The 22389-nt window shown below is 33.2% G+C and overlaps 1 protein-coding gene across 1 annotated transcript; it reads right to left on the minus strand.

Annotated features, from left to right (window-relative positions):
- Positions 1-275: 275 nt before the first annotated feature.
- On the minus strand, positions 276-590 carry LOC147497194 (uncharacterized). The gene has a single exon (XM_086562797.1). It carries the CDS (start codon positions 588-590, stop codon positions 276-278), a length of 315 nt encoding a protein of 104 aa, XP_086418923.1.
- Between the last annotated feature and the right edge of the window lie 21799 nt (positions 591-22389).

The raw sequence follows: 22389 nt of genomic DNA on the forward strand, positions 1-22389 counted from the left end.
AATCCAGTGTTGACTAGACTTCTGTTTCCAAAAATCTTCTTCTTTTTCATACCAGTCAAACAACACCCTTTTTAGAACCTTCGATTTTTCATGATTAGTAGTATTAAAAGGTTTTTGGTTTTTGGGGTTTTTTTTTTTTTTTTTTTTTTTTTATTTTTTTTTATTTTAGAGAAAATATTCCCAATAACTTTCTTGTTCCAAATCTTAAGGCTATGGGTAGTTGTTTTTAACTTATGAATCACATTCCAATCAGGTAAGTCATGAGTTATGGAGTTCTAAGCTTTATCTATTTCAGGTTTACAGGAAGCATCTTTCAACCACATTTTATAGAATCTAAAAGGTCTATCAACAATATCTTCAGAAACTTTAAGATTAATCATCAAAGATAAGTGATCAGAAGTAGCATTAACAATATTTTTAACTAACATATTAGGGAACAGATCAATCCAATCATGTGAAGCTAGAGCACGATTGAGTCTTTCTAAAATATTATCTTTGATTCTCCTATTATCATTCCAAGTGAACTTAGGGCCTTTATAGCCCAAGTCCACTAAACCAAGATCATCAATCATAGAGTTAAAATCAGACATGCATTTAGAGAAGTTTGATCTCCCTCCTACTTTCTCATATAACGTTCTAATAGCATTAAAATCACCAAAAACCAATCAAGGCCCAGGTATGTAAGGGGCGCATTCTCTCAGTTCTGTCTAGAATCTATGTCTCATATTAGCATTTGGTTCCCTATAGACAAAAGTAAAAAACCAAGGATCGATACTGTGATAATTTGTAAGTTTACTTGAGATTTGGTTAGCCGTAGCTCCTATCACTTCCAGGTTAACTCCAGCCTTCCAAAAGATAGCCAACCCACCATGAAGCCCCGAAGCAGGTACACAAAACACATGATCATACTTAAGCACTTTACTTAACTTACTTATCCTATCTTCCTTCACTTTTATTTTAGACAAACATATAATATCCGGTTGGTTTTGACGGACTAGATCCTTTATATTTTGAACTGCCATGGAGGAACCCATTCCCCAGCAATTCCAGGCGTGAATCATTTCTGATAAGGCAGCTGTTTGGGGGCAACCACCGCGAACCCTGGAGGAAGACCACACAGACCCACTGCTACCAGACTCAGCACTAACACTTGAACCCTTATCTCCATAATACCCACTATTAGAACCCCTTGGGTCTTTAGAGCTTTCACCTTTGTTCTGTTGCTTAAAATTGAACTGAATACGATACCTCACAGATGAACCATCAATGGCTAGAGGCTGAGGCTGAGAGATACTATGCTCAAAATCATAACCTGTCCCATCTTGACTTCCTTGAACCAAATCCACCGACACATTCCCAACCGACACTTCCTTATGTTGTTCAACATTATACACCACCATATTTTGTTCAAAATCTTCGAAAGGTTCTTCCTCATCATAGAACGCATCCGATGGGATATCCTCTTCAGGAATATCTGGTCCTGAGACTTCCGATGGTACACTAGAGTTCAGAGAGTGATTTGATAAAGATGGCTCACTTGACTCCATAATATCACTAGACACAGATATGATAGGCGCATCTTCCGGGATAAGGAAGTGCCCCAAGCCCCTAGCTCTCAAATCATCAGCATCTCTTTTAGCCTTTTTTGAGTTCTTTTATGGCATTTTTATACTACTTCTTTCCCATTCGTTATTATCCATATCTACTTCTTATTTTCCTATACTTGCTAGAAACTTTCTCTTTGATCCCACACAAACCCCTTACAACTTCCTGTTACTTCTTTTTACCCTACCCTTTCTTGATCCTTGAAAGGCCAAATGTTTTGTACCCCCTGCAACGTGTAGGCAGACCAATGAATCGGAAGCTAGGTTTATCTAAACCTGAAGGGAGATAGGTTCGAACCCCATCAACATCGATTTTATCAAGAATAGGAATAAAATCCTTGGAAACCAAAGAAAACTGGTGTCTGGGATGTTCAACCACTAGATTTTTCCTTGTTCCCAAGATATGACCCCCAGAAGCTAGTGAGTCTAACTCCCCAGGTTCACTGCCCAAAAACAACCTAGCCCTTATCTCTCTAGAGACCTCTGTGTTAAATTGGGCCTGAAACCATCATCCATCCCAAAGGCCACCACCAAGTCCAAGCTTATTACCGTATTATTGGTATCTTGTCCCCACACAACTAGTGCCCCATCTTGTGTAACTATTCCTTGCGTGAGCCTTGCTTCCCCTGGGCTTGGACTTGAAACTCAGTCCTTTGTTGGTTTGTATCATTATTTAGGCCCCCCAAAGCAAAGGATCCGATCGAAGCAGGCTTGTGTGGCATAATTCCTTGACCACCTTGCTGATCCAGATCCATATGTGTAAGGCCCAAAGGACCCTCAAGCGTAATTGGGAGTCCAAGCATAAGATCTCCACCAAGCCCAAAGCAAACACTTACTCTACTATCCCCGCTACTTGGGCCCAAGTGTGCAGGATCAGGTCCTAAAGACAGAGAACCCGAGCTCTCAGTCACTGCCACTATGTTCCCAACTGTATCGCCAACACAAGCCTCTTCACCAGAACCAGAGCCAACCAACACCGTTGTATCAGATTAAAAGTGTCCCTCACCAGTCCCCGTTCCAACGGTCCTAAAATCTTTATCCCTTGACACGTGTCTATTTCTTAGGGGTGTAGCCAGTATCCCCACTCCAGACCAATTCCTACTACTCTGAGCAGCTTTATCCCTGGTCAGAATCTGATCAAACCTTGGTTTATGAGGTGTTCCCGAGATGGTAACCGATGTAGGATTTGGATTAACAACTCCATTAAAAAAAATTGTAGCCCTCAGCATAGAAGAGAAATTGTGCTTAACATCTCGAGGGGAACCCCCACACCTCAGTATATTAGATCGATATTTCTATTTTTGCTCACAAAAATATACATCATGTCCAATTCTCCCACAGAAATAGCAGAAGATGTCCAATTTCTCATACTTGAAAGTCACTGGAAATACTTCTCCCTCTTCTATTCTCATATCAATTCCTTTTAAAAGTCTTTCTTTTATATCCATTTTAACTCGGAATCTAGCCACCGGTACTTTGAACTCAGCTGAGCATGTCAGGTCGGTGGACTTTACCTTACCCAAACTTTTTCCCACACTTTTTACATTTTCCTCATTTATACGATCAGCTGGGATCCCAAAACTTAACAAAATCAAAAGCCGGATTTGCTTCCAGCTTTTCCATTCTCACCCATTTTTTCAGAGCTATAATAAACCCCTGGACTAACCAGGGCCCATTTTTCCTTACATGATTATACTCCCCCAGATCTTCGAATTAGAACTTGTAAAAACCCTTTGTGATTAGTTCCACTTTCGTTTTTTTTTTCTGGTTTGCCAGCACCGGTGTAGCTCATCTGCTACAACCTGTACATCCACCTGCCTTTCTCCATATAATTTTCCCACTAAAATGTTAGTACCTTCATCGACATCCACCAGGTTTTTACATTTTATAGCAACTATCCTCTTCTCTTTTGAACAGAAGAGTTGTTGCATCTCTTCTTGTAGCTGTTCTATCTTGGATTTTGTGCTCGGTTCAGAGGCTTAACCTCTAACAAGAGCCCTTGCAGTGATAGACATACCGTTCCAACCAGAAGACCTAACCTTTAATGGAGAAGGAGAGGAGGGAGAAAAAATGGGGTGGGGTGGGGGGGGGGGGTGTGGGGGTGGAGGAGGGGGAAATAAAGACTTACTAAAACCACAGAATGGTTTCCTCAAATCAAACAGATATTTTAGTATTTAAAACTAGAACAAGAACATAGAGCCTTAAATTCTCCAACTAAGAAAAAATAGTAGCACAGAAAGCAAGATACCAGAATACTTTTAGAAGAATAAAGTTTTGATTTTGTTATTGAATTGGGATTCAAATTCGAAATTCAAAACTTTAGGGGGGAAGAAGAGTTGCTTTTGGTCGCAGTATAGCCGTTTTGTTTTCAGTTAAGTACTTCCTTTACATACTGATATTTATTTCCATGGTAACTTACTTATTAGCATGAAACTTCCAGAACTTAACTTTATAGATAATATGAATAAAGGGTTGCTTAGGTTAGACATTATCACACTAAAAAAATTTATTTTGCTTAACATATTTGTTTTGTTATGTTATTGTGTGCTATTGTTGAAAGTTTATATGAATGGGGCAATTTATTATTGTTTACTTGAAATACTGAGCTTTTACTTTATACTAGCCATTAAGCCCGACCTATGGTCGGGCTTGCTGCCTTTATAGTCCAATATTTACTTGAATAAATAATAAATAGTCCAATACCTTAATACCTTGATAGATTTATTTAATATTAGGGCTATAGTTCATCTTAGACATAGGCCATAATAAAGTTGTTTAACCTATTTAATTGTGGTGAGTCAATTTTTTTTATGAAAATGTTTATTGGAATGATAAAATTTGTATTAACCGAACTATTATTTATCTTATACTATTTATCAACGTATGTGGAGCTCGTTTATAGTGAAAATGAATAGCGTATCTAAACAAAAAAATGTTCGAACAATGTGAAAATCCCAAGGTCTTCTAATTATGTATGTATTTTATGAAAGCCCAATCTTTGGGCCATAGTCGTGTCCTTGGTCACAGTATTATTTATTAAGATCTTTTTGTTCATGTATAAACTTGCACTTACATACTAAATTGTTTAGTTATAATGATGTATGCATGTATAAACTTGCGCCTAAAGTCTTCTAATTATGTATGTCTTTTACAAAAGCCGAAACTTTTGCCCATAGTTGAGATTTGTTGAATATATGTTTGTTGTTTAATAATAGAATTTTGATTGAAGTTATGTGAAAATGTTTAATGAAGCGAAATGATATTGCGACTATTTTCAATGCAAAACTATACTTGAACTATGTTATTGTTTGAGATTTGTTCAATGCATTTATATCAGATTTTTTGATTTGATTTGATTTGTATTTTTTTAACATGGGTCGTATACAAATGTGGACTTAAGTTATAAGCCCATTTTGTAATCTGTAATACAAAACAAATTGTCGCATACAGTCCAACTTTATCGCTTAGTCATATAGTGCACTTCTTAGGGCTACAGTACATCTTAGACATAGCCCATAATAAAGTCAGTTAACCCATTTAATTGTGGTTGAGTCAAATTTTTTAATGAAAATATTGATTGAAAGGATCTAGGAAAAAAAATGTACGAACAACGTGAAAACCCCAAAATCTTCTAATTATGTATGTATTTTACGAAAGCCCAATCTTTGAGCCATATTCATGTCCTTGGTCACATTATTATTTATTAAGAACTTTTTGTTCATGTATAAACTTGCACTTACATACTGAATTGTTAAGTTGTGATGGAAGAAGAATCAACAAATTGGAACGATAAAATTCGTATTAACTGAACTATTATTTATCTACTACTATTTATCAACGCATGTGGAGTTTATAGTGAAAACGAACGGCGTATCCAACAAAAAAAATGTACAAACAACGTGAAAAGCCCAAAGTCTTCTAATTATGTATTTATTTTACGAAAGCCCAAACTTTAGCACATAGTTGTTCATGTATTACCTTGCACCAAAAGTTTTCTAATTATTTATGTATTTTACAAAAGCCCAAACTTTGGCCCATAGTCATGTCCTTGGTGAGAGTATTATTTATTAAGAACTTTTTGTTCATGTATGAACTTTCACTGGAGTTTATAGTGAAAACGAACAACGTATCCAGTTAAAAAAATGTATAAACAATGTCAAAAGCCTAAAGTCTTTTAATTAGGTATGTATTTTACGAAAGCCCAAACTTTGGCCCATAGTCGTGTATTTGGTCAGAGTATTATTTATTAAGAACTTTTTGTTCATGTATAAACTTGCACTGGAGTTTATAGTGAAAACGAACAGCGTATCCAGCAAAAAAAATGTACAAAGAATGTCAAAAGCCCAAAGTCTTCTAATTATGTATGTATTTTATGAAAGCCCAAACTTTGGCCCATAGTCGTGTCCTTGGTCAGAGTATTATTTATTAAGAACTTTTTGTTTATGTATAAATTTGCACAGGAGTTTATAGTGAAAACGAACAGTGTATCCAGCAAAAAAAATGTATTAACAATGTGAAAAGCCCAAAGTTTTCAAATTATGTATGTATTTTACAAAAGCCTAAATTTTAGCCTATAGTCCATTAATTTGTTGAACTTTTTAAATTGTTTGGGCCTCATTATTTATTTTTAAAAAAAGCCCAAGTAAAGCCTATTAGATAGAGTTATTTTCTTAGTTGACCATACGCTTGAGTCTAATGCAAATAATAGTAGGGTATTGACACGTGTTGTTAATTTAATGAGTTGTTAAATTTTTCATGAATTTTGACTGCCATGTGTGTGGTTAATAATCGTAGAAATTAATATCATTGTTGGGAGTTGATATCCTTGACCAAAGAAGGTTTAGTCAGTCACTATCTCAATCTCTCTCAGGTATTGTTCTTCATCTACTCTAGTGAAACAAACTAAATGTATGTGTGTTGTGTCCACTGGATGGATCTTAAAGTAAAGGGGAAATTTAATAACTGTTGAACTTACTACTTCTTTTCTTGATAATGGTGGTTATGTTGTTTGGGTTGATGAAGCTTTCAGTCCCTTTTGGGGTTTTTAGATGGGTTCTTTAAAATTCCTTAGTGGTGTTATTAACAATGTTGCTTATACCTGTTCTCTATGCTGATTATATGAAGCATCTTTTCCCGATATAGTGAATGTACTATTTTTTTTCCAGGTTATCTTGGAATTCTATCAAAATAGAAGTGTAAGTTAAGTTATTTTTGTATTAGTATCCGTTTATTTTTATGTTTAAATGTTTTTTTTTTTTTTTTTTTTTTTTTTACTAATTTTTTTTTTATATTTTTTTAAGCGTATTTTCATGATATATTGAATGTACTATTTTTTCCCAGGTTATCTTGGAATTCTATCAAAATGGAAGTTTAAGTTGAGTTATTTTTGTATTAGTATCCGTTTATTTTTATGTTTAAATGTTTATTTTTTCTATGATTACTAATTTCTTTATTTTTTTTAAATTTTTTAGAGAGATTGTTCATGTAAATTTCATAATTTTTTTTGTTCTCCAAAAGACAAATGGTTAGTAGAAATGTATGCTCAATATAATTATGAGTGCATTACTGTTTTCGGTTTGTTTGAATATCTGATTAAAAAAATTAAGCAGAAGAGGTGCTGTATACACCGTGGTGTATGTAATGTTTATGCAAATAGTGAAGCTCAAAAGTCACTTATAAGGATGAGGAACATATTAGATGAGTAAGTTTTTTATTTATTTATTTTATTTATTATTTTTATTATTTTTGGAATTTAATTACTTATAATGTTATTAATTTGATGTTTTTTTTTTTTTTTTTTATTTTTTGCTATTTTGTGAAGTGTTCGTGTTCGTTCGTATGCCATAAAGATGTTCTGGGTAAATAATGAAGTGGATAATTTACTCGAGTATTATAAGAAAAACTTTGAAGGATTAACTTTCTTGAACTGTATGGAATTTTTGGTTGAAGTTTTTGCGAAGTATATTAATTTGGATGAATCTGATGAAGAGGTTGTTTGTCCTCGTCTTAAAACGAAGAGCATTCAAGAACTTTATGATGAAGGAAGTTCAAGTGGTCGGAATGTGGATGCTAAAAAAAGACAAAGAAGAATTTAGCAGTAAAAGTTGTTGATAGGTAATTTTTTTTTATTATATATGATTTCATACATGTGATTTAGTGTAGGGGGAAGGTTTTGGTTTTAGTGAAGTTTTATTGGATATGCTACAATACTATTTAATATGTTTACTAAACATTGTCTCAGGTTGTCTAACAAAACATTCTCTAGGTTATTTTTTTGAATTTCAAATTGTTTAGTTTAATTCTACCTTTAAAACCCTTAGGATTTTCAGTTAAGCTATTTTACACATCCAACATGCCAGTTATTCTACATTCTCTTGATTAGTTGAAGGTTATTTATTTTTGTTTGTTGTTTAACTTAGTTGTCATGCCCTGGGGTAGGTGTGATAGTTGGAATTGCTTACAAATGCATTAGAGAAGGGCATTGTGTATCAATGACATAGCTTTAGGCAACTGGAAAGGATTATTGATCCATTCCCACTTCCAGTAGGGAAATTGGTTAAGTGTTTTGGCAATTGAACAGAAGTAGTTAACATGTCTGTATGGAGTCTCTTTACATTCTTAGTGATGTATACACATGTACCATACACACCCACTGGTGGTCATATCTAGGTCCATACAGTCCTAAAATGTTTGTGTTACAGATTGGGTTGGTGATTGGCTTTCTTTTCCCTTGCAATTTCTCTGCGCGTGTGTGTGTTGTTGTATAAACCCTCCAAACCACGTTCTTAGGTTATTCCCTTTATATCACATACTTGCCGTTTCTTTTTCTTTCTCCTAATTTCTATTTTGATTGAATTGAATATTTTATGTTTGATTTGATAGGTTTAGTAGTTAACTTGCATTAGGAGTAAAATGTCAGAGTATGGATTGGGAAGACAAATGTGTGGCTGTTGCAAACACAGAAATGGATAGGAAAGTCCAAGGCTGAATCACATATGCTGTCTGCTGAGCTAGCTGTGGATATTGTTAAGAAATACCAACTGCTATTTTGTTAGTTTTAGAAAGTTGGTGTTAGTTTTTTGGTGTTTGGATGGCATTTTTTTTTTGTTTTGAATTGTAATATGTCTTGATACTTTGCAAGTTTGTGTGTTTCAGTCAGTTAAATTATTTTCTAGCTTATGTTGATCACATTGTAATGTTTACTGTCAATTTTATCTCTTTGTATACATTAAATCTATTAGTCCAGTATTTATGGAGATAAAGACTGTGTCCTTTGGCAGTAGATTTCTGAGTAAATTATGCATTTAAATTGTATTAGACCTGTCAGAGTCTGTATTCAAGGTTATTGGTTATTTCTTTATATAGAGCTATTTTAAGTTTCTTATTTGCAGAAAGTCCAAATGACATGCTGATAAGCACTATTTGTTTATGCTATTCTGTAATAGCTCCAGTTATTAAGTCCTTTGGCGTTATTTTAGGATGCCGTCACAGACTAAAGTAATAAATCAGTGCTCTGTGAAAACTATGAATCATAGGTATTGAAACACTGTGAATTGACACTCAATTAATCGAAACAGAGTAACCAACGAAGAGTATTTAGGTAGAGTTACATTAAATATTTGTTGATGCACTTAGGTCTGCAAGCAAGGACCAAGTAAACAATCTTTTTTTTTAAAGCTCTGATTTTTTGCATTGCCATTTTTTTAGGTCAACAACTTTGCACTGTCATTATTGCATTATGTATTTTAAAAGTTTATTTGATTACATCCATCAGGAACCAATGCTGAGGTTCAATTCTGTTTGATGTCCTTGTAATTGATACTTGAACATTTTTTTCCCCAATATGACATAGGAATTAATTCAACAGAAATGTCAACCAAAATTGAAAAATTAAATAATATTACAATAGAGAAGCATATAGTTTTTGTAATCGTTCAAACTGTAGTCTTTACTGCTTGCACGTATCACAGTTTGAAACTGGACATGCAGTTTCCATCAAGTCCTTGAGAGAAAAACTGGGCAAGATACTCATTCATCGAGATTTCTCTGTATACTGGGCGGCTTTCATCTGATATCAACTCCTTGATAGGTCCAAAAGGCTTTGTTGCCATATGAAAACGCGGAGTCAGAAAGCATGCAACCGATACTCTGGGTCCAACATGATTGGCTAGCACCCTGTGCTTTATACTTTTAAACTTGTCAACCGAAGATATTCACCAGAAGCAGTCCATTTAAAAAATGGTTTGAATAAGATTTACAAAAAAACACAACACAGCCAAAGAAAATAAACTCTTGACAAATTTATTAGGTATCACACGGAAAAACACCACACAACAAATATACTTCCTGTTATAGTATCAAAATTCGTATGAGTTACAAAGAAACTTTATTTTATCAAGAAAGGTTCTCTGTGTTGATAAACTTGGCTTGAGGTTTTACATTCTTATACTTGGCTCATTTCTTATTTGCTGCAGTCATGGATCCTTTGTTGAACTTGCTAAACATTACTCCACTTGTCAGCTTTTGGTGGTCCTATATACTTTCCCTCAATGCAATCGTTTCTTGGGTAATGTTGCTTGTGCTAATTTTAGAGCAGGAGTAATGTTGTCAGAGCTCTTTATGTCATTGCCAGTGCAAAACACTTCGATCTTATTTGTAAAGTAACAAACTCAACTGCATTTACTAATTAAGTACTTCAATGGTTAGCTTTTGCACATTTTCGCAGTGGTATTCTACTCCACATATGTACCAAAGCTGGCCAACCGCTGCCACTATTATGGAGTCATTGCCACTTTGTAGCACCCCCAGGTTTGGTTCCATTATACAATCTTCATATGCGGTTCTATTCACTTGAACCACATTGTGCAGTTCTTGTGCATAGCTGAATACTGTTAACAATATGTAGTCAGAGTTAGCAATTCAGGTTTTTGGTATCTAGTGCCAAGGCAGATGTTTCATTCGGAAAAATAAAACTAAATTCTATGCTAAAGTAAAGTGAAAAAAGAGAGTTGATTCGGTGGAGTGGCTTACCAAGAGTGTCTTCAACGTGGAAGCTTTTCCCTTTGGCCCAGTAAGTGAAGTTGGGAAACTGAGTCCATCCTTCATCGTCTCCAACTAAGTGACTCTCTCCTCTTGTAGTGGACAGAGAAAGGGTATCTGTAAAAACAATGAAGAAAAAGTAGTAGTAGTTTTTTTTTGAAACAGCTAGGGGTTAGGGTACCCCAACCTTTATATATTAATATTAAGTCCTCAAGTACAAAGTAGTAGTAGTTAACCTTAAACATACTGGAGTAAGAATTTGGTCTTAATGATGGTTATCAAATGTCATCAAAGGATGGAAGAAGGGGTAAAGACATTGAGCTCCTGATAACATTGTTGCTATGTGTATGGGTAGTTGGTTAGGTGGTAGGAGGATCACGTAAATGGGATTGGGGAAAATGGGCACCAAAATAATGCCTGATGCCTTGGTGGCATTGTCACCAAGTTCGGCGTTTTTTTTGAAAAAAATGCGTTTAAAACCCGATATATTGGCAAGGCGTCTGGTTCCAGTTTAAAACCCGGGTTTTTCAAAAAAACCCTTTTTAAATGCGTTTTAAACTTAAAAAACGTTTAAAACCCGAGATTTTGAAAATCTCCCGTTTAAAACACTTTTTTTTTTTTTTTTTTTTTTTTTTTTTTTAATCTAAAAGAAAACACGAAGAAGAAAAAGGGGTTTTGGAGTTTACCTTTTTGAAGAGTGGGCGTTAGATTGACTTATTGAGACAGTTTTATTTTGTTTTTGACTATTAACAATTAATTATAAATTTTAAAGTTATTAAATTATTTGTAGAACTTGATTATGCCATTATGGTTGGTAATTAGTAGTATCTTATTTAGAGTCGTGTTTTGGTACTGAATCTACAACTTCTAGTATTTGGATGAGTAATGATAATTTGATACTTTCATGTATTTGAATTTTCTTTCATCTGTATTATTTTTTTTTTATTTTATGTGTCAATTCTTTTTTCCACTCTTATAAAAAAATCAAATTCTTTATCTATTATATTCTTTATCATCGGTTTTTACCGTTTCTTTTACGTATTGTACGTATTATATGTTTTAAACCCGTTTTACCGTTTTAAACCCGTTTTTTAGGCCCCACGTTTTTTTACGCTTTTTTTCCGTTTTTTTCCCGAGACGTTCCGTTTAAAACACGAACTAAGTTTTTTCAAATACACCATTTTAAACCCGTACCGTACTTGGTGACAATGCTTGGTGGTAACAAAAGCCTGGGGTGCTAATGTCGTACTATGGAAATGCAAATCAAATACGTATACTTTCCTACATATTGCACTAGTGACATGAGGTACTGGTGATAGTTTCTCTAATACTCACGATATTGGGAGTACCCAGGGAAATGATAAGACCTCTACATTGAGGAAAAACCTGCTCTCTGTGTCTAGCTCTGTCTAGAGGTGCTACTCTTTAGTCTGTCTTGTGATCCCTACTCCTAAGATGGAATAACTAACGTGGACGAAGGAGGAGCTATACATTATTACTTTTAGTAGTTAGTTTCCATTATATTTATACAATGTCAGATATGTCTTACTATTTTCAAAGGCAATATTGAAATTAATATACGCACAATATAAGTATGAGTTGGTTTAAGGAGAGAACTCCAATTACGAAATTGCATTTCCTCGCTTAGTTACCGTACAAATAATATGACTACCTCCCAACATTAATTGAAGAACGGAACATACGGAACATAGCAGAATGTCTCTAAGTCTTTAAGTGCTAATATACATAATGGCCAAGGGAATGACGATGATTCCACAAAGCCCATTCTAGTTTTGACTGGGGTAGTGTCGACTATATGTTCATTTATCGCAGTGATTATACCCAAAATAGCAGTCACTACAGAAACCAAAACAAACACGTATGTAGTTCTCAATACCTATTGCATTCTAAGTGCAAGTCAATACTTTCTTAGCTAAAAAAAAGAGTAAAAGTTACCAAAGGTTCACAAAACCTGCTTCTGGTCCTATTTACGTTTTCGAGAAGCGTTCCGGTAGAAGCCATGTTAATCCCTGAACAATCATTCCAAATTTACCCAAATAAGAAAACTTGAAAACAAATGTGCAAAATAAAAGTGGAGAATTGGAGAAAGAGAATATTACATTGGCAAGAGACTCTAAGGAGTGAACGTAATCCTTATTCCTTCGAACCCACTTCTTGTAAACTTCCATAACTTGCACTGAACGAAGCAATTCTTCACTCCTCTACTTCACTCTTTCTAAACCTTCTGAGTAAATAAGTGAGAAAAAGGAAACACCTCGATTTGATGAAAATTTTATAGGTCGAGGGATGACAGCTGACAAATTAGTGATATTGGTTGTTGCCTAGGCCGCTGAAATTGAAAACTTTCATTGTACTCTTTGTTCCATCTAAGGGTTTATTTGATTGCGGGGAGAATTCTCAGGGGATCCATTTTCTTAATGTTTATCAAGCTAGGGTTTGGCGGTAGGCACTCTTCACATAAGTCCCACCAATGCACTATTCATGCCTGCAAAAGCTCGAGGAAATATTCATAGATAAGTGGTTAGTATATTAGTTGTCATGGATAAAACAAAGTGTTAACAAAGAAATATAAATAAAAATGAATATGAATATGAGGTTTCTAAAAATTTAGGCACGCCACAGTCGAAGTCACTGGAAGAGCTAGATCTCGATACCACGAATTGTATTAATGATACCCATATAAAAATTATAGAAAGACATAGATACCGTACCATTTCATAGCTGCACTATGTATTAATAGGTGCACCATGTATTACTATTGCATATGTTGTTTCTATTTCATTTCATTCAATCAATTTATAAAAAAAAAACAAAAAACAAAAGAATAACAAACTTTCAAACCTTTCGGTTATGTTATCTAACGTAATAGACAACAAAACTGAGCAAATTCAATGAAGTTCACATTTCAAATTGACAATGGTGAGTTAATTTGTCTCTCTACTGATTGAAATTTTCACATAAGGTAGGGTCATTTAACCTTCATGTAATCTATAGGTGCGTGCTATCTAAAAAAGAGACTACACAAACTTGATTCCCCTGTACTGGCTCCGGTGCTCATAAGCACATAACACCTACTTATTTCTATATAGATCGAGATCAAGATACCAGTATACCATAGTACAAAATTATAAGCAAAATCATCTAGAAAGCAATAAGTATTAATTTCTATATCCAAATAAGAAAATCAAACCTACACAAACACGTGAAGCAATGTAGCAATTCAACAATATTAAAGTGGCGATTAAGGGAATACATTGAACGGGAATGTGATAATACCGTATGATTCAAGAACTTCGTATGACGATCATATAAGCATTGATTCCTTGAATATCAGTTTGGTATTGTCTACAAACATCAAAACTAAATTAGTTGTGACCTTGCAAACCCTACCACAAAAATTCCACATTTACTATCAAATGAGTAATAATACATCCTAAGATCACCACAACTTGAAAAAGCAACCTGCGGGATCGTATAGCAAACAAAGAACCCCATTACTTATCTGCCCCCACATATCATTGAACATAAAACAACACTCCGATGTTCTCCTTAAATTCTAGGCCACTACCGTTCGTATTGACTAAATGCTAAGCCATGATCAGGTACTCATTATTCTATGTTTATGGGCCTATGGATACAGTTTAACCATTTGTTTCCTTCTATAACCAAATTTCCGCCATTTAGAGGAGAATCGAACTCAAATATCTAATGCCATCACTCGTCTCCCCTTAATTTTATTGGATTTTTTAATGAACTTTGACAACAAAACTGAGTTTAGGCAGCGGAAACCATCACTTGTTTCCCCTTAAATCTTAGTAAACCATTCACCTTATTACAAAAGAGAAGATACTTTATAGGAACATTTACCTCTTCAGTTATAGTTTCTCTTTTCAGCCAAACTTTTTTAACCTCCTTCTCTAACTTAGGTTCCTTCGGCCATGTTTGGTTGGTATGCCCAAAAACATTGCAAGTACTGCAACACGGTGGCTTCTGGTTATATTCGAAGGCCACTTTATTTTGAAACGGAGTATTACCTCTCCCTCGAGTTCACTTCCTTTAAAGATATTGAACCAAGTCAAAGGGAAGAACTAATCAAACTAACCAGAGGTGATGCAATGGAACTAAATAAATGGGATCTATCTCTGAAAGGTAAATAGAATGGTAATTAATTGACCACAATTGATTGATAGATGATCCAAACTACAATTGAATATAAGGTGTGAGAAGCATATTTTAAAATCAAGTTCTAACTATCGAATACGCAATCGAACACCCAAAGTAGGAAAAGAAATAAAAAATTGACATACATTGGGTAGCCTAATGTAAGGTGAATAGCTTAGATAACTTATACCTATAGTAGTTCATAGCATTTGAAGATGTGTTGGTCACACACACTACTTTAGACCTTGGATAGAACAATTGGTAGATATAGGAACAACACTAAGTCCTTAACATGCACTTTGGCACCACATATTCAAAACAATATAAACGAACATGAGAGAGAGATCGAGAAAGTTGGAATAACATTATATTAGACTCAACACAATGAAATTAGACAATTTCATTCTATATTATTGGTTCACACATCATGCCCTACACACAACAATTGATAGAACACTAAGGCAGAACACATGAGTTCTTAGCAACTTCTGCTAAAGTGACTTGAGGTGATATGTAGAATTTGTTTACATAGGTTTATGTACTTAACACCTTGCAGAATGTATTCACTCACAGGTTCATTAACACTTCAATAAGAGGGTTCATATGTTAGCTTGGACTCACTAAGTTTTAACTCTGAGAGAATTTGGTTATTTATCGAAGTTAAATGCGGGGAGTGAGGGGGAAGAAAGGGTTTTGGTAGGGGGAAGAGTATTGGGAACTTGGGGTTTTTCTATTATAAAGATATATAATAGCATTTTTGAGTGTTGGGATGAATTGGTTTTTTGGGTTAAATTTTCAGGTTACTTTTCCTTAGTAAAAACAATATAATAAAACTAAATTGGCTCTTAAAATAGTTTAGTATATGGTCGAGCAAGATGGGGTTGCCTACTTAATCCGCCATGTATATTTATCATACTTGATGAATAGGTAACATTGCATAACTATTGGAAAGATATAATTAATAAAAGTGAATGGTAAATTAGAAAATGATAATCATAGTAAATAAACAGTCGTACCTAATTTGGAATCAGAATCATAATTAAGCTAGGACATTGATGATATGTTCTACCACAGTTAAGACCTTGTACCCAATTGGAAGTGAGGCAATAGATGACACACAATGTTTGGTGGTCTGATATACCTTTCGTCTATCTCTCTACTTGCTTATGTGCCTCCCTCAATTCTATGCTTCTGCTCTGCTTACTTTCAATTTCATTATGTTATATGGGCTTTTGGGTTATTTTCATTTCTTACACTTGTCTTTATATCTATTCCAGCTAATATACTTAGTTGTGTAACTTGTGTATGTAAAACTACAAACAAAACAAAGGAGCAATCAAAAGAGATGAAATTTAGTAATAAACATAATTAGAATGTTAATAACAAAATTCAATGCGTAAACTAAGAACATAAATATTAAGAATGACATTGTTTTCCTAACACTTGCTCTTCCAATCGGTTGTGAATATTTACTCGGGAATTCTTAGGTCGTCAATTTCCATATTTGCTGCGCCTATAAGCAACTATTCATTTATTCCCTTTAAATAAGCATTATCTTTTTTCAATGCTTTAATCTGCTTATGAAGTTCTTCTACTTGAATATTTGCTTCGTAGAGCTCTTCACGTCTAGTCATGAGTTCGTTGTAGTTCACATCTAGTACTTCAAACTTGTATATCTGTTGTAGATAGCATATGACATTTCCTGTAGCAACATTTTCTGAGTCGAGTTTCTTGGTTTGATATGTTCCAAATGATGTTTGTATGATAGGATAATTTGGATTTTTGTGGTATTCTCTTAGTATAGGCACATTGATTGCGGCATCTGATGGGTATTGATAGTTCTCAAATATTGAACTGTAAACTGGTTCTTCACAAATCTTTTCTTTTTTGAGAATTTCTCTGAGTGCACTCTTCAGTGAAACATTATGTTTTGTTTTGTACCCCACGATCTTCTTGTTGTATGTTTGATTCTCCATGACCTGCATTTTTTTAATTATAATAGTTTAATAAAAAACATATATTAAATGAGTGTAACAAAAGAAAATGAAAGTAAGTGTACCAATTAAAAAAGAGTTTATAAAACATGTAAGCAATTTTATATATATTAACTTTTATGCCTTAAAAAGGTAATATCACAAAATCACAAATTTATATAGTGGAGATGAATTATTTACCTTAGCTGTTTTTGAGACTTTGCATACTCCTGTTCCAATATGTTTTATTGTGTGGATGACAGAAATAAAAACATTAGATATTTAAAAATATATTATTTACATATTGTTTGAAAGAATTTAATCTTTGAAGGGAGAAATAGTGTACCTGGCAATTGGCGTGGAATAAATAGTGTTGAAGAATGTATGTGGTTGGTATATATATATTTCATAGGGTGAAGAGTCCATTTTGTTTAGTAATTTGACTGTAATTAGAAGTCTTTTTAATTACATATATCCCTATTTTTATGGGCTTTCTTATTAACGTACTATTTTAAGTAAATATATATTTGTGTGCATGGGAATTATAAGTAATTTGTAAACGGTCTTATATTTATAGGGATAAGGCCTAAGCCCATTTGTTGGTTTGTTAGGAAGTGCCATAATTTTCACCACTTGTTTCATATCCTACATAAAAAACAAAAAATGTATACCCTTTCCCTCTTTTTGAATTTTTGTATAATTCCATTTTTTTTCATGAAAATGTTATCTTTTCATTTATTTCATTGAATTTTACAGGTTATGTTTCTCAATTAAAATTGTACTTTTTCGAATATCCATTCCTTGTTTTTCTACATTAGATTTCTTTGACCTTTGATATTTTGGATTTGTCCGGGAAAAACAAACATGCTTTCATACTTGATCAAGTTTGGAACATGAGGAAGTTTGAGTCTGTTGTAGTCTCCCACGTGTATAGGGAGAGAAATAGAGTGGCCGACTGGCTAGCTAAGGCAAGTACTATTATGGATAGATTTAGTCCTTGTGAGAGTCTAAGCACCTTATATAGCATCCCTCCGCTAGCGTATGAGTTAAATGTAATAGTGGAGGATGATGGTAGGGGTATGATGTACCAAAGAGGTTAAGTTCCTTTTCTAATACAGGTTGGGGTCTGCCTAACCCCTAACTGCTTCAAAAAAAAAAAAGTTTGGAAAATCAGCTTTACTATACACTGTGCTACTGAAATGCATTGGAAACAATGTCTCAAGCTTTTGCTTTGAAATCGAGCTCCAACTTATCTTAGATCAACTGATGATAATGAAAAAATTCCTATATAGATGGGTTTGTCCAATAAAAGGTATATTAAAATTGAATAAACTTAAAGTTTACTCTACTTTACATGGATTTGCACATACTGTCCGTCATTTATGGACGGTCTGATTTGCTTATAAATTTTCTTTTCGTTTTGTTTGAGAATATTGACGCTACATATGTAATTGGCTTGGTCTGGTTGAACAAATGGAATTCGGCTAGATGTGACAGATGCATTTTTGATAATGTAAAGGAGATAATAATTTAATTTTTAATTCTGTTGGGGATAGATTTTTTATTTGGTACTGTAGTTTTTGTTTGAAAAGTGGTTTTGATTCCTTAATAAGTTTAAGTATTTGAGTATTCCCCATTCAATCATAGTGTAACTCAACTGTGAAATTTATCCGTACCTTCTTTTACATTGAAACGAAATATAATAATAATTGTATGCATCCAAATAATCATTGTCCATTGTTTCAAGACTTCGTAATCTCTACTTCCAAATAATCATTGTCCATTGTTTCAGGACTTCCTAATTGATGCATCTTTTGCGAGTGATCCTAAAAAACATAACGTATTATTCTTCATCATCATTTTCCTAAAATAATTAAATCAGAAAACACATTAATTGACTGTAAGCATAGTTCAATGATATTATGCATATTTGTGAATTACGTACTAAGTTTACTTTGATATTTTTGTTCAAATCTTCAATCATTTTGTATAGCGATTGTATTTCTTCATGTTGGATATTCAAACACAGCTCCATAAGATTATTGGTGTCTTTAACTATTTTGAGCCTTTGACGCTTTTCATTAAGTTCTCTGTAGTTATAGTCATCCACCTCGAACTCATACACATCACGTAGAAAAGCAATACCTTTTAATGCTGTTGAATTCTCTGAGTAGTCTTGAAATGTTACTTGTTTACCTTTGAAATGGTATATAGGTTTTTTGTCCTCCACCTCAATTATTGGAAGGTTGAGTGTCACTGTAGCTGTGTGCACATTATTTTCTAATACACTATTGTATATTGGTTTTTCTTTAATATTAAGTTTGCTGGTATAACCTTGTAGCATATCCTTGAATGAGCAGCAAGGAAGTTTCTTTTCATATATATTTTCATATATATAAGGCTGCATGATTTTAAAAATATTTGATCATGTAAAATGAAAAGTTTTTTATAGTTATATTTTTAATGTAGCTAAAACATTCATTACCTCTAGTTTGTATATGTTAACTTTCAATTGACGTTCCTTGTTTTCTTGTATCTTGAACCTTGTGTTGTTCAGAATAGTTATTTTTTCTTCTTTTGCTTGTCTGCATTCAGGGTCAAAGTTTTTGCCCTACAACCAAAAACATATAAAAATGTTAAATATATAGATGAAAAGTTGATATTTGGTACCAAGTGTAAACATGAAACTAACCTTGATTATCTCTTGATGTTCAATTAGTTGCTTTTCGAGAAAGGTTATTTTTTCACTTTGGCTTTCGACCAATTCACGTTTCCCTCCCCCCCAGTTCTTTGTAGTTGTAATCTACTATCTCGTGCATGTTTATGTGTCTCATGAAATTCAGAGCTTTCCTTGTTGCCTCATTTTCTGATTTTTCTAAAATTGGTGATGGAAATCCAGTAAATACTTTAGCTTCAGAGACATCTTCTAAAGGATTTACTCCTATTGCTTCCCAGCTGAATGTGAGTGTTGTTGTATACAGTCCATTTTGAAACTTGAAATTGTAAGTTGGATTTTCTTCAATGTCAACTTTTGCCATGAAATCTTCGAGAATGTTTTAAAATGAAACTTCAAAAACATGTGGATATTCCATTGTCCTACATTGTAAAATGTTAATTAGTGATAATAATATTGTAATGTTGTTGTATACATGTATTACTTGAAATATAACTTCCTGTATAGTCAGATCATCTTGGATCCCTTATATAGAAAGATACTCTATTATCATTAATTGAACTAGTAAGACCGAATTTGACTTGATTGTGTCTTGTTAAAAATTACAACTAATTATTTGAAACTTCTTATGCAAGTTTAAACTGATCTAATTTATGGTTACTATAATTTATGATTTCTCTGTGCATATGATAACAAAAATCAATTTTTTTTACATGTTTCGTTAATTCTATTGTATATGGTGTTTAATTAAATCTATTACACTTAAGATTATTTAATTTTTTTGTGCAGAATTTAATATTGGAGAATAATACCTAAAAGGATTCAGCAACTGAGATTTGAATGAGATGATTAGAGAATAATACCTGAAAGGATTCAACAACTAAGATTCGAATGAGATGTTCTGCCTGTAATTGATAATAGTATAAATTGTTATTCAATATGAAGGGTGTTTAATTAGAAAAAAAGAAAGTATTTTGATTACCTTTGATTTATAATGAATAATGAATAAGAAGATGGTTGTTATTGAAGATTTATATGATGTATTTATAACTTTGTTTTTGGAAAGTGTTTGATAAAAATAGGACATTTTTTTGTTTAAGAAACCAAATTTGAGATGACTTCTTTTGTTAATGTATTTCTTCTTTTTGAAATTTCTTTTATTAGTATAATGATTTTGGAAAGTACGACTATGAGATAATCATACAATCCTAAAATATATATTTATATGAATCTTATGCGATTTTATTGCAAGTGAGATACTGTACAGTCATCTTGAAAATGCTTTTCGTACTCCAGGATCAGTTATATTTCCTTGTGGAAATTGTAGTACTTTTTTGTTTGTTTCAACTTATCAGCATCTGATGCATTGGAGACATTAGGGGCACTGCATCATAATACAGATATAATAACTACATCATTCTTGGCAAAATTTACTTTAATAATATTTTTTCTTGGCTATTAATTTTGGATTTCAAGCTAGTTTGTAACTTTGTATACACCAAGGAGACTTAAGATTAAGATTACAATCTTGTAGGCTCTCAGTAACATAAAACGTTGGAGAGGATTGATGCAAAACACAATAAGTGTTTTTTTTGCATATACCTTTGGATGATTGTGGTGTGCTATTTATATTCTAAATAAAATAGTGTTATGTGTTCAAAGTGATTTTTCAAGTTTTAACTTAACTTAATTGATACAATCCTTATATGAATATTAATTCGAATCCTTAGTTTCATCCATTATAATCTATTGCGTGTTGCATCTAGCTCAGCATGGACCACTCAATAACTTTCTCTTTCTAAGTCAATCAATAACAATACCTATACAATGATCATTACAAATCCAAAAGTATGAACAATTTATGAAGTATAGCCATAGGTTGGTTTGCATTTCATAACATAATAACAAACACAAAAATATATTGATACTAATTGAACTGATACCAAATAAAGACAAAATTTGATCGTAATAAAAAATCTTGATTCAAATTGAAAAGTAAGATAATAGTGAATAAACTAAAATATCAGTGATCTTTTTGAGCTTTATTGGAAGCTTTTAACAGTCGAATCTCATTGTTCAAATGGTTGACTTCTTCTTCCCACATTCTACAGAAATGTTGCATTTCCTTGATATCCAATTGTAGGATTTCATTTTGATGTCGTGTCTGCATGACTTCATTATAGTTATAGTCAACAACTTCATAATCATAAAAGTCACGAAGGAAATCAATAACTTTAATTGCTGCAGAAGTTTGAGATACCTCTTTGACAATTGTTGGAACTCCTTCAAATTTATGGAAAAAAGGCTTTATTTCAGGAATTTTTATGGTTATATTTGATACGTGCAAATCATTTTTGAGAGAATAGTTGTAAATCGAAGGATCTTCTATATTGAGTTTGAGAATAAAGTCTTCAAGAATATCTTTGAATGAGATTGATATTTTCTTCTCATAGACCATTTTTGAGAATCAAAATTATCTTTGAAGCTAATTGTTTTTTGATGAAAAGTATTAGTATAGGGTTAAGACTTTTTTTTTTCCAGTTATTTGAGTGTAATTAGAAGTCTTTGTATCTTTAATTACTTTTTCCACGCTGACTATTTTGGGTCCATATTGTCTGGACTTTCTCAATAACTATTTTAAGCCCTTATATTTTTTGGCTTGACAATTTAAAGTAATTTTAACAAGGCATACTGAGCCCATTTGTGGATATGTTAGCAAGTGTCGATCATTTTCACCACTTGTCCACTTGTCCTCTTCCCCATAAATAAGCTCAACCTTTTAAAAATCCATTTCATGTCGTTTAGTATAAAAAAATATCTACGTAAATGTGCTAAACGTTGTGTAGGACTGTAGGAGTTTGCTTCTCTATGCTGAAGGACTTTTGAAAGCAATTAGATAGAAAATGCAATATAATCT

This window comes from Coptis chinensis, chromosome 5 (genome assembly GCF_015680905.1).
Source record: "Coptis chinensis isolate HL-2020 chromosome 5, ASM1568090v1, whole genome shotgun sequence".
In the NCBI taxonomy this organism is placed as follows: domain Eukaryota; kingdom Viridiplantae; phylum Streptophyta; class Magnoliopsida; order Ranunculales; family Ranunculaceae; genus Coptis; species Coptis chinensis.

What these genes read in the sequence shown, in the direction of transcription:
- LOC147497194 (XM_086562797.1), bottom strand. Translation starts at nt 590, where the DNA reads ATGTCTGATTTTAACTCTATGATTGATGATCTTGGTTTAGTGGACTTG.